The sequence below is a fragment of the Balaenoptera ricei genome, chromosome 14 (genome assembly GCF_028023285.1).
Source record: "Balaenoptera ricei isolate mBalRic1 chromosome 14, mBalRic1.hap2, whole genome shotgun sequence".
NCBI lineage: Eukaryota > Metazoa > Chordata > Mammalia > Artiodactyla > Balaenopteridae > Balaenoptera > Balaenoptera ricei.
The window spans coordinates 48,673,488-48,687,636 of NC_082652.1; the positions used below are offsets into that span (position 1 = coordinate 48,673,488).

At 33.8% G+C, this 14,149-nt stretch overlaps 1 protein-coding gene across 1 annotated transcript in view; it reads right to left on the bottom strand.

Moving 5' to 3' along the window:
* Positions 1-14,149, bottom strand: part of CCDC178 (coiled-coil domain containing 178) — a 355,393-nt gene that overhangs the window by 107,270 nt on the left and 233,974 nt on the right. Inside the window, exon 18 of the mRNA XM_059893788.1 lies at positions 7,758-7,907. Coding sequence (XP_059749771.1) covers positions 7,758-7,907 — 150 coding nt within the window. The remainder of the gene's footprint in view (positions 1-7,757; positions 7,908-14,149) is intronic.

Sequence of the window (14,149 nt, forward strand, 5' to 3'; positions counted from 1 at the left end):
CACTTTCAGTCTGTGTGTGTCCTTATATCTGAAGTGAGTTTCTTCTAGGTAGCATAAAGATGAGTCTTGTTTTTATTTTGTAACCATTTAGCCACTCTATGTCTTTTGATTGGAGAATTTAGTCCATTTACATTTAGAGCAATTATTGATAGGTTTGCACTGTGCCATTTTGTTAACTGTTTTCTGGCTGTTTTTGTAGTTCCTCTCTGTTCTGTTTTTCTTCTGCTGCTCTGTTTCCTGGTGGTCAATGACTTGCTTTAGTCTTATGTTTAGATTCCTTTCTCATTTTCTTTTGGGTATCTGCTATGGGTTTACACTTCGTGGTTACCATGAGTTCACATATAACATACTACGTATATAATAGTCTATTCTAAGCTGGTAGCAAGTTAAAACTGAATTCATTCCAAAACTCTACATTTTTACTCCCCCCAGTTTTATGGTTTTGATGACACATTTTACAACTTTTATTTTATATATCCCTTAACTAATTATTGTAGTCTTAGTTAACTTTACTATTTTTGTCTTTAAGCCTTTATGCTAGTTTTATTAATGATTAATTCACTACCTTTACTATATATTTACCTTTACCAGTGAGATTTTTGCTTTCATGTTTTCTTGTTATTAATTAGTGCCATTTATTTTCAGCTTATGAAGTACCTTTTAACATTTCTTGTAAGGCTGATTTAGTGGTGATGCACTCCTTTAGCTTTTACTTGTCTGGAAACCTCTTTATCTCTCCTTCATGATAGTTTTGCTGGGGTTGTGTATTCTTCTTTGGAAGTTTTTTCGTTTCAGTACTTTTAATATATTGTTTCACTCCCTTCTGGCCTGCAAAGTTTCTGCTGAAAAATGTGCTGATAGTCTTAGGGGGTTTTTCTTTGTAGGCAACAAGTTGTTTTTCTCTCATTGCTTTTAAAATTCTCTCTTTAACATTTGCCATTTTAATTATAATGTGTCTTGGTCTCTTTGAGTTCATCTTATTTTGAACTCTCTGGGATTCCTGGACCTGGATGTCTATTTCCTTTTGCAGGTTAGAAAAGTTTTCAGCCACTATTGCTTCAAATATATTGTCTGCCCCTTTCTCTTTTTTCTCCTTCTGGAAACTTTCTAATGTGAATGTTATTGTGCTTGATGTTGTCCCATAGGTCCCTTCAACTAGTCTCACTTTTTAAAACTCTTTTCTTTTTGCTGCTCTGTTTGGGTGAGGTCCAGTGCCCTGTCTTTCAGATCCTGATCTTTTCTGCTGCTTCTTCTGGTCTGCTGTTAAACCCCTTTAGAGTATTTTTCAGTTCATTTATCATATTCTACAGCTCTGTGACTTCTCTTCAGTACTTTCTTATATTTTCTCTTGTTGCAGTTCTCACTGTGTTCATCCATTCTTCTCATGAGTTTGGTGAGCACCTTTATGACCATTATGTTGAATTCTTTGTCAGGAAAAGAAAATTACTTCTGTTTCATTAAGGTCTTTCCCAAGGCTTTATCTTGTTTTTTGATTTGGAACATATTCCTTTCCTTTCTCACTGTGCTTGACTCTCTGTGTTTTTTCCTATGTATTAGGCAAAACACTTTCTATGTATTACCTCTCCCGGTCTTGAAGGAGTGGCCTTGTGTAGTTGAACCTTATCATTAAAACTTGCCCTAGGCTCCTGGTTGTCTCTCAAACTTTTGTGATTTTCTAAGCAGCCTGATTTATTCTTAATAGGTCCTCACTGTTGACGGTGTGCCAAAACCTGTCGGTGTTCCAAGGGGAGGCATCTTATATATATATATATATATATATATATATATATATATATATATATATATATATATACAAAATTTTACCTTGAGTGTCTTTGGTATATCAGGGATCCCATCACACTCAATAAATCACGTTCAAGGTGTTGCTATCATTAAAAAGCTATTTATTGTCATATAACTCTACCAGAAGATCATTTTCTCAAAATTGCATAAAAGATACATAAATCTACAATTCACTGAAAATTGGCATTAGACTGAAGAATTAGATTGATTTAAGCCAAGCTGACTTTTCTAAAGTATTATCCGGAAATATATAGTTAGTTTTTGGTGTTTTTATCATGGGGTTTGGACAGCAAAAGGGAGATTCATTAGGATAAAACAAAAATGACGAGTGGTCTATTCCATTCTCAGGGATCAGAGGTCTCTTGAGAGTTCTTTAGAGAAAGGGACAGTAGGAATGTAATTCAAGCTCATTAGTCTATGAAGTGTGGTAACTCCTTTAGAACAAGTGTGTGTGTTTATGTGTGTGCACACATGCTCATATACCTGTGTCCTAAGAGAGGGAGGAAGAAATACTGACAAAGTCATTACATACCTGTTGCAGGCAAAAATTATTTTAAAATTACGGTTTTCCTTTCAAAGAAATGAATTTCTATCGACTTTGAAACAAGCACATAAAAATCACCACTCAAAGCCTGTTTTTAATACATGCAAGATAATAAGCAATATGAAATACTTATAAAAATGAGAACTAAAACAGCTTTCACATTTTCTTTAGGAAAATAATATTTTTCACTGCTAGAATTGACTTTGACTTCTCACCCAATCAATGTAAAGTGAGTTTTAGAGGAAACCCACGTTTGAAAACTGAAAGAGGAAAGAGAAAATGTGCTAATGAGATCTCTGAATGATACAATATTTTTGAGAATTTATGATGGAAACTGTCCATTGAGGCTGAGGTGATATAGATTAAAGAGCAAAGATTCATGATTTGTCCTTTGGCTGGGTGAAGACAGGATGTTGTTGGGCTTTGATTCTATGGTCTATTCTAGGAAAGAATCCCTTGGACTCTGGGGATTACAGCAGTCAGCATGGAAGCTGAGATGAGGTGGTATATTCCTGTGCCCTTTATTGTACCTTTGTCAGTACAGTGGATGATTAATCATTTATTTTGAATAATTGAATGAATGAAGTGTTTGAATTCTGTGAGGTCCAGAATCACCCCTTAGAGCTCCAGCGTAGTCCTCCGATTCATGTCCCTACATGACTCCTTCACAAGATCAGGTCACTAAAAGGTGATGCTCCAATCTGAGCATATCCATGGCAGTTACTCATTACTTCTCAGCTACTGGTCCCTTCAAACCATGGAAAAATATCACAGCACATGCTCATCTATAGTCTCTTGGAGACAACATTTGAACCTAAGTTAAGGCACTGTGTCCTAGGCCAACTTTTCTTCTAATTAACTGTATATGTATTAAATCCCTGAGCCACTCAGGCCCTAAGGTTCCTCATCTGTAACACAGTCTTCTAAAGAGATGGGTAAAATTTCTAAAGGCACTCCTAGTCCAAAGGTTTTACAATTTAAGAGTTGTGAAACCTATCTATAATACTTATGGAAATTAAATAGCTTCTAATTAAGCAGGCAGTCCTTTCCTCATTGGAAAATCATCATTGAAAAAGTGGCTTCAATGTGATGAAATTACAAAAGCAATTAGTGAATCAAATAATCTGTTTCAGTTGGACACTAGAGACATAATGCATACTTTACGTGGCTTTTACATGCTTTTAAACCCAATGAGACATGTATAGAATTGTTCAGTAATGTTATCGTAGAGAGGTAGTGTCATGGTTATGAAATGGTTGGATGTAGGAAAATTCTGAGTTTTATTTCCATCTCAGTAAGTCTTCCTCTACTCAGGTTATCATGTGACACACTCAATCTCAGTTCTATATCTTATATAGGAGATGATGATAATAATGATAATAATAGAAAAATTTCTAGGATTACTGAGGGATAGTTCAAAGATAATGTTTGCAAATTGCATGGCACAGATACCTGTCCACGTAAGTGCTTGTTAAGCACTGACTGATTCTATCATAATCGGTATTCCCTTAGTGTGAAAGCACTGAGAATTGGAGTAGGGCAAAGGTTAAGCTTTATAAGTGGTTTATAAAAGAACTAAAATATATTTTAACCAGTTTTGGAACAGATCTTGTTTTCAGCCAACAGAACCATCAATATTTGCATGCTTGCTTAGCTTACCTTTCTTTGCAGGCCTGAAGAACTTGAGATAGCAATTAAAACAAACACATGGTAATTTTATTGACATATTCATGTTTTTTTTTTAAAAAAGAATATATGAAAAATATATCTGAAATCTTTCAACGAAAATGACGAAAATGTCCATTTTCACATAGAAATACAACCTGTTTTTTGGTTATTTTTCCTTCATTCCTCTTTAGTGTGATTTTAAATTTAGAGATCTGAGAAGCTTTAGACTAAATTCTGTTCTATCGTAACCCATGAACATGGCTAATAAGAATTTTGCATAATTGTTTTTGTTTGTTTCTGATTTTTAAAGGGTAAAATTAAAAAAAGAAAACATACAAGAAAGTGTCAAGAAACATGTGCAAAAGAAGCAGACACAATTCTATCACCAAAAGTAATACTATAACATTCTAAAATTTGAGCCACCTGTATATAAATTTGTGGTAAGGAAGGGGACATTATTTTTTGTACTTAATTTGTTTTACTCTTCCATTAAGCTTTCTTTGCTACTCTCGGTCTAAAAATACTGAGAAGTAGAAAAGTGCATAATTTGCATAAAAAGAATAATACTCCCTAAGAAGCATGGTAAGTAAAATATAATTATTTACCCTGCCAAACGGAACGTATGTTCAGAGTCAATGAAATTATTCTAAACCAGGAAAGAGATACAAAAAATTCCATTTTATCTGATAAGAAAATTCAACAAGGGAATCAGAGGTTGAGCAGCGCTTCCGTGTACCCTAAACTAAACTGGTCAAGGGAAATGCTGCACTATCAAAAGAATGGACTAAAATATTAAAGGGTTTTCTCGGTTTTGATGGCTGAATTCCATCCTGTAAGCAGTGCATTAGACGCTAATGACATATGATTTCTCACTGACAGATTTAACAGCATCAATAAGGCCTCTCTGTCCACTGCAGCAAATTGATCCTACATGACACCGACAAGGGCAGCCTGCACTTAATGACCTCCATCGCTGAAGAATGGAAATGAAAAATGATTGGAAGTACAAATAAATCTTTGAAAGTTTCCCTGAAACAGGTGTGCTAAAAGTGATTCGTTTGAGGGATCATCACAAACATAAACCCAGTCTCTTAGCATGCTCTACTGTCTGTTCATACCAGGGTCTCACTCCTTGGATCTTGAATCAGGATGTGCTTTAATTCCAAAAATGACATCAAGACAACTTGGTTCTTACTATGGAAATACTATGTTTAGGGATCTTTCTTAAAGGCATGAATTCTTCACTAGTTAGGCAGGTATCTAATTTATTTGTCATTTGCCACCAAAGGATTCTATACAAACTGATAACAACTATAGATAAAAACTTATTTTTGTTTCCCTCCTGGTTAGAAAAGGGAATACAGTATAGCCATTGATTCTTTTATCCTCCTCAATTATCAGCAACAAATGAAATATGTTTAAACTCAATAACAATGTCAAATGCGTGAAGTGATTGGCAAAACCTCCATGGATACACTGATATCCTTTCTTCGAATCCTGCACAATGGTTTGAGGACACTAAAATTTTGGCATATAGTTGTATTCTTAATTCTTTCCCAAACACACTTATTTCTTGATCTACCTTCATCTTGCTACTACTTCAATACAAATTTTTAAGAGAAAAATACACACTCTCTCTCCCAATACATTTGGAAGCTTTAACTTGCGTGAGAGTAGATGGATGGGAAACAAAGGGTGTTTATAAGCAGCATAGTAGATGAATGTAATGTAATAGTTACTCACAGTTGCATAGTAATTTTATTTTCAAAGTAACTATGGCAGCTGGTCTCTTTTTTATTCTTAATCAAAATTTTCCTCTGAGGTAAATTTCACTTTACCGATGAGAAAACTGAGGTCGTAAAGGGTAAATAACTTGCCAAGATCACTGAGCTAGTAATTGGTAGAGCTTACACTCAAATCCTGGCCTTCTGTCTTCCCAATATTCCATAATAGTAAATATAGTACTGAAGTTTTAAGCTACTAATTGATAGTGTAGTAATCTCGGTGACAACAGGAGAAAGGATTCATTAGCAATCTACTGGTTTTTACAGCTAGGTGAATTGTTAAAAATTAATCGTGCCTCTAGTTTTTGAAATGTAAATTCTGGGAAGAAACAAAGATTCAAAGGAAAATAACTTTTCTTGTCAATGAGTAACTGGAGAAGAATATAGAGGAAGTGGCTGTATCTTAACACTCTAAGAATGGACCTTTCTCTTTGCTTTTGGATTTGTGGGCATATTGTGTGTTTTCCTTTTCCACTTTTAGTATTATAGAAGATTTTACAAAATATTTTAGAATTTCTGGTGATTTCCAGAAACCAGAGAGGTCAAGTTTCTCCAAGTTTCTAATTAAGCCTCATATTTAATAAGAAAATAGGAACCAAAATATGGAGCCCACACATCATGAGGAAGAATTAAAGGTATATCATGGAAAGTTACCTACATATGGAACTGAAATTTGAAATATATGATAATATATTTAAAAATCAGAAACAAATATATATCATATATTATCATATCTCTTTAATCCCTGGGGTAACTATAGAGTTGGACCTATAAGGTAAAGCTACCAGCGGTTTGCTAAACAAATGATTGAGCAAATGAATAAATGAATGAAAGCTAGAAGTGAGGATGCTCTAGAGTAACATTGATCAATAAATATCAGCAATACAACTTTTGCTTTTCCGTGGTTCTGGCAGCAAGTCAATTCTTTCGAACCATGGGACTAGAGTGAGTGTGGTGAAGTCGGTGTAAGGACACAGACACGGCAGCAACAGCCAGCAGAGCCCTGGCAAGATGCAAGAAAGCAAGGAGCTGTCTGCAGAAAACTATTAACAACCAAGAATCAGGAGATGACAGACAGATCATCAGAAAAGATCATCTGAGACTGCCACACATAATCACATTAGGATCAGACAGTTAGAACTGGGTCAGAAGATGACAACTTTCTTATAATATAATAAATATATTATCATATATATTTAATATATATGATAATATATATATATATTATATATATATGATAATATATATATATGATAATATAAATTTGAAATATATGATAATATATGATAATATATATAATGATAATGATAATATATGATATATATTTGTTTCTGATTTTTAAATATATTATCATATATATTTAATATATATGATTATATATATATATATTATATATATATGATAATATATATATGATAATATAAATTTGAAATATATGATAATATATGAAATATATGATAATATATTAATTGAAATATATGATAATCATATAATATATATGATAATATATATGATAATATATATGATAATATATATATGATAATATAATATAATATATGATAATATATATATATGAAAATATATGATAATATATATTGAAATATATGATAATATATATGATAATATATGATAATATATTTCATATATGAAATATATGATAATATATAAAATCTATGCATTACAAATATTTGGTAGTTCAGGTCACAATAATTAAAAGCAAATTAGTATAAAATTGTGGATTAGAAAGTATGCTTTTCCATTTCTCAAATATTCTTTCAAAATTCAACTTCAGAATGTTGATAAAAATATAAAACAAAACTTTACAAAACGAAAACATGCCATTTGGTGGCATATAAAACACCACCATAAGACTGGAGACCCCGTGACTGACTACTTGTTACTTTTTGTGGTACATATGTCAAGTAAATCATTATTTTAGAAAAATATGAAAAACCTACCTGTTTCTTATCTCGAATCGAACCATCTAGTGATAGCTGTTTTTCATATTGGTTGAAATAGTTGTCCTTTACTGTTAAGAATGCATTCTGTAATTTCTGATACTCTTGAGCTAAATGTAGATTTTCTTCTAGTGAATCATCTTGTATTTTCTAGAAGATAAATATATACATGTAGTTAATTAAATCATTTTAATTTATGTTTGAATTTTTACATTTGAATTATCTAAAAGCATTACAGTATATATTGTAGAAAAATAAAAAAAAGATGCTTCCCTTGACACTAATATCCTCCTTGGATTTAATAATTTTCTTTCTTGATGCAAGTGGTCTTTTTATTTTTTATTTTTATTTTTGAACATTGATTCATCAGAGTCTGTCTGACTTTTGTTCTCCTTCTTTCCCAGGCCTCCCTCCACAATGCCTTGGGAAGCACCCAGTCCTGGAGGCTTCACTCAGCATCCCAGAAGGCTTCCTCCAATTTCCCACCCCTTTTCGTTTTCTCAAGCCCCAGTGCTCAAGTAGACAGAAGACATTTGGAAGCTTAGAATCCTATTTCCAAGAGGTTCAGAGTGGTGGCACTCACAGAAAACATTCAAAACACAGAGAAGTAAAGAGTAAAAAAGACGAGGAGCAAGGAACTCAATGTTTAGAAGCACCCAGAGAAGCCATTATTTGTTACTAGTATACTTTAGCTATATTCAAAGCTAAATCTACTCTGTGAGCAGCTGAGAACTTTACAACACTCCCCATGACTAAATATATATATATGTCAAATCTAATACAAACCCCTCAGAATGTAACTTTTGCCAACATTACCCACTTGCAAATTAAGGGATGCCTTTCATTTTAAGTTAGAGGTGTGATTCAGTTTAGTTGCTGATTCTTTTTACATTTCTAGCACAGAAAATTTTCTTTGGCTGCTTCAAAAAATATGGAATTTATCAACAGCCTTAAATATTTTCAAACCTGTTAATCTAGTAATTCATCTTATGGAAATTTATCCTAATCAAAAAGCTTTATTTGTTATAACATTATTTATAGTAGCAGAAAGTTTTCAAAACATATAAATGCAGATTAATCATGACAATGATAATGATGATTAAATAACTAGATATAAAAATAACCATTGTGAAGCAGTTAAAAATGTCTCTTTGGGAAAACTGCTATCACATCAAACCTTTAGTATAAGTTGTTAAAAACTATATCACAGTATGAGAATGCGCACGGAGGAAATGTAATTCAGCAGAAAATTGCCTGTACAAATATTTCTCTATTTACACACTTGAAGAAGATTTATTAAGGTCAACAAACATATTTCTCATGAAAGCCTGGTATCCATATTGATCCCTAATGATTAATACTATGTCACAGGTGTTCTTCAAAAAGTCAAAATGATGAACTGAGAACCATTTTAGGTGTCCTTGTCCTAATTCTGGCACAATAATTTAAAACTTTAGAAACTTCTATCTAATAAACTTGCTTAAAATCACAGAATTATCTTTTGGTAGGAGGACAAAGTGTCTATGAATATTTTTCTTTGGTGGAGATACCTTTGAAAAGATGGTTACAATTCTTTTTGATATCTTAACACTAATACAAAAATCTAATCCTCAAGTGATTAACTTGAACTTTGATACATGTTCTAAAGATGGCATGAGAAGAAATCATTTTGAGTTTTTTTGTTTGTTGTTTGACTTAAGCACATTCTGATACCTGAGATATTCTACTTCTCAATTACATTTCTTTCAAGACCCAGATGGCTATTTAAATGTTGAATTTGAGAGGAGTGCTACAAAAGTTGTGGAATTTGTTTTAAACTTATCTAATGGAACTTAATTGGGGATATATTTGGTACTTTATGCTTCGCTCATTGTGTAACGTACAGTTTTATTTCCAAATACCTATATTTTCAATTTCTGTATGACACCAGTTGTTACTGTTTTATATGCCATGATTAGAGTAGATACCAAGAAACTGAACTGTGTATTTAGGCCAATGAATCTTCAAAACATTGTTACATCAGTCATGATACTTTACATTATCATTTCTCAGTAATGAATGTATAGAAGGACTTACCAATTCACTACCTATTCCTGAAAGTCAGTGACCTTCAGATGTGCAACGAAGTTTAAGTTTTTTAATTTTAAATAATGTATTCTGCTGATTTTTTTTATGTTTAACTGTGGTTCCACCTCACAATTCTGACTGGTTTAATTTTAACCAATGGTATTATAACATACAAAATGAAACAAAGAGTGAATGATAATTATTGGTGGATATGTGTCCAGGTGAAATAATGCTACCACTACTGGAGTTGAACAGCAAGCAGTAGAAGATATTAAATAAAGGCACAAAAGTTGGAGTTGGCAATATAATAAAAGGGTGAGAAGAAAGAAGGAACTAATAACAGAAGTAGATGGCTTTTACATGTTTTTAAATTCAATCCAGCTAAATCTTATCAGTAGAGTCTTTCTACTTAAGGTCTTGACTAAACGCAAACTTAAACAAAAAGTTTGTTTCTAAAACCATTAAAGAAAAATTTGATTGTAATCTCTATAGGTTAAAATAACTGCACTCTGAGTTGATTTACAATATTATTTTATTCATTCATTCATTCTCATTTTCATCCTTTTGCTTATTCAAAACTTTCAATTTAGTAACTACTGTATGCCAAGATTTAAGATGTAATGGTGAACCTCAAGAATTTGTGGTCTTATGGGAAAGATTTATATTTAAAAATCATAGAAATATATAATTAGAGTATAGAATTTATAATCTTTTGCATTTTTTTGTGTTTTCCATATGCATTAAACTCACCCCAAAGGTCTGAATAAACACTTTCTCAAAGCCAGATTTATTGGTATGTATTCAATTCCCATTATTAATGATTATTAAGATGATGAAACATTGGGAGTATGGACTGATAAAGAGAAGAGAGGTTGAATGTCTGTTAATAGTTTCCATGTTGCCTAGAATTTAGTAAGGAAAATACTTAGCTTGAGGAGGGTTTGTTCTCTGTTATCTCAAATTATTTGTTAAACTTTGATGTCTGGGGGTATATTCAGCTTATTACGCCAACATTTTATTAGGAAATAAAGATTATGTTTATAAAGGGTGAACAAAAATTACTTATAAATTCCATGAGGGCTGACACCATCATTTTGTTTACCTGTAAGCAGGTAAAGCAGAGCTGACATTAGTGGGTACACAAGTTTTTAGTAAATGAATGAATGAATACACAGAATAAACAGTTAGGAAATGCATGCATTTATCACTTTAGAACTACACATTTTATTGGCCCACTTCCATGGAATAACTTATTGATGATATTACAATGATGCACATTTATTTGTATTATTTGATACTATACTACTTCAGAGGTGAAGATTTTAAGGATGTATATAAAAAGAATTCACACAATATGTTTTTAAATTGAGTATTTGAACATTATTCTAAGGATATACCGCACCGTCCAGACTGAGCAAGAGCTCTTTCTCTCGGTGCATCGTTGATTTTCACAAGGCATGTGAATCCCTTGAAACTGTACACAGTGGGTTTTTTTTCGAATTACCTAATTAGCCTATGATCCTAAAAGTAATGAGAAACCATTGCTAAAGCAAGACCTGGCCTCTTCTGTCACCAAAAATGCTGGAAAATGAAGGCAGATTGCGACCCCAAGATATCAAAATAGTAGTTTTCCCTTTTTTTTCCACTTGACCTTTATCATTCTTTAAGCCATATATTTCATCTAGGATTTTCCCTCCACTTTCTCCATTTACAGCTTCTTTTTCTCACTCTTCCCCTTCTCCTTTCCCTCTCCCACTGGGTAAGTGGGGAATAGGGAATTATAATGAGAAATGAGTTCTTTTTGGACAAATATAGAGCATATATCATCTATTTATGTTTCACCTTGTGATACATATACAAGAACTTAGAAATAAGGCTGAATTTGAATATTAACTTATGCATTCCACACATAATGGAATGGCTACTGTCCTAGTTATTATAATTACAGACAGGGAAGGAAAGCCAATGAGAAGTCAGGTGAGGCAACTTGTATTTTCCAAAAATGGCCACAGAAATATTTTCATTCACACATGTTCTTCCAGAACCTGTCACTCCCTATCAAGAAGCACAGTCTGTATCTCCTTCCCTTGAACCTGGGGAGACCTGTGGCTTCTCCAGCCAACAGAGTATGGTGGAAATGATGCTGTGTGATTTCCCAGGCTAGTTTATTTAAAAGAGCTAGTTTATTTAAAAAGCTATTAAAAAAAAAAAAAAGCATACAGTTTCTGCCTGGCTCTCTCTTTGGGGACATTTACACTTGGACCAGCCACTATGTTGTGAGGAATCCAGGCCACATGGAGAGGTTATTGGTGTTGTAGGTGTTCCAGTAAACAACCCTAGCTCAGGTCTCAGATAACAGCATCAACTGTGAGTAAATGAGTCATCTGAAGATGATTCCAATGCTTAGTCTTCAAGTCATCCAGATGATGGTTTAGAATGTGTGAGGAGAGACAAGCTGGCCCCGCTATGTCCTGTCCAAATTTCTGACACATAGAATCCTGTGCCATGAAGTTTTGGGGTATTTGTTATGCACCCATAGCAACCGAAACACCAGGCATCTTGTGCAAGGTTACATATTAAGTGGAGGACCTGGCTTTGTACCCAGGCCGACTGGCTCCAGATCCCATACTCTGCACCATCCACTATACCTCCTTCATAAACATAAGCCAGCATTCTCTAACTCTACACAATGCCGTCTTTATAAAACCTAACGACTTTAAACAATCAGATCAAATAACACAATTACCTTGTTCTGAGCCTATTTCCACCAACCTCTTTTCATAAATCTGGCTAACACATAGCTTGTTGACATAGATAAATTGGGCTGCTGAAGGAAATTAGAACTTGGTCCCCTTGGTAGCTACTTTTCATTGTAAGTCAATATGGGTATGCTGGTTACCTATAACCAGTCTTGTGTTTTTTGATCTACATAATTCCATATTCCATGATTTGATTAGGCCTGATGTATTCACTGGCAAGACCATGTGTCAAGTGCATAGACCTTTACAGCTGAGGCCTTCACAACTCTGGACTACAGTTGATTGCAACAGAGTAATGCTACATGTTGAGACCTCTGGAGGTCCAGCCAGATACACTTACTCTGGAGAAAGCCTAAATCCATTTGAACTTTTTTTTTTTTTTTTTTTTTTTTGAGCGAAAGGTGGAGGGGATCATTTGTTTTTAATTTAAGATGGACTAATGGCAAAGGAGAGTACAAGAAAAAAACTTGATCTAAACATTCTAGAGAGATGGTTATGATCAAAATATTTGCATGGTACATGTAGGTGTAGAAAACCTACATAGCTATTTACAAATGTTTTAGTGTTATTAAAATAGTCCTAGTGCCTATGACTAAATTTATAATGTCATCTATACCCTCAGTTACTCTTAATACAGGCATTTGGATCCAGTTCACCGGGCAGATGGCTAGGTCCTTCTCTCAATTATGCATTCATTGTAAGAAAGTTGTCATCTTCTGACCCAGTTCTAACTGTCTGATCCTAATGTGATTATGTGTGGCAGTCTCAGATGATCTTTTCTGATGATCTGTCTGTCATCTCCTGATTCTTGGTTGTTAATAGTTTTCTGCAGACAGCTCCTTGCTTTCTTGCATCTTGCCAGGGCTCTGCTGGCTGTTGCTGCCGTGTCTGTGTCCTTACACCGACTTCACCACACTCACTCTAGTCCCATGGTTCGAAAGAATTGACTTGCTGCCAGAACCACGGAAAAGCAAAAGTTGTATTGCTGATATTTATTGATCAATGTTACTCTAGAGCATCCTCACTTCTAGCTTTCATTCATTTATTCATTTGCTCAATCATTTGTTTAGCAAACCGCTGGTAGCTTTACCTTATAGGTCCAACTCTATAGTTACCCCAGGGATTAAAGAGAAGGCTGGATGTGACCCCTTTTTACCAGGGATGACAGGCTAGACTGGAAGGAGGCAGAGTGGAACCAAGTCCATTCGAGGTATTTCTTGAAGTACCCTGAATTGATTCTACCAGGTGGGGAAAGCGGGGTCAGAAAAGGCTTCATAGAAGAAATAAACGGTGACCTGAATCTTAGAAGAACCATTTTATTTGGCTGGTGATATAAGCTGTCCTGCCATTTGGGTCAGCATATATTTGAGAAAACATTGAGAACAATGTTTTCTTGGCCCCTTTAGGACTATTAGATTACTGTTTCCTATGACTTGTGAATTGGACTTCCATAGGTCATGTTCAATGTTCTGTTATCTCTTGACTTTAAAATGTTACGATGTAAATAATGAAATGTGCCCATATATTTAGTCTCTCACTGATGCACAGCATCATACATAACACTCC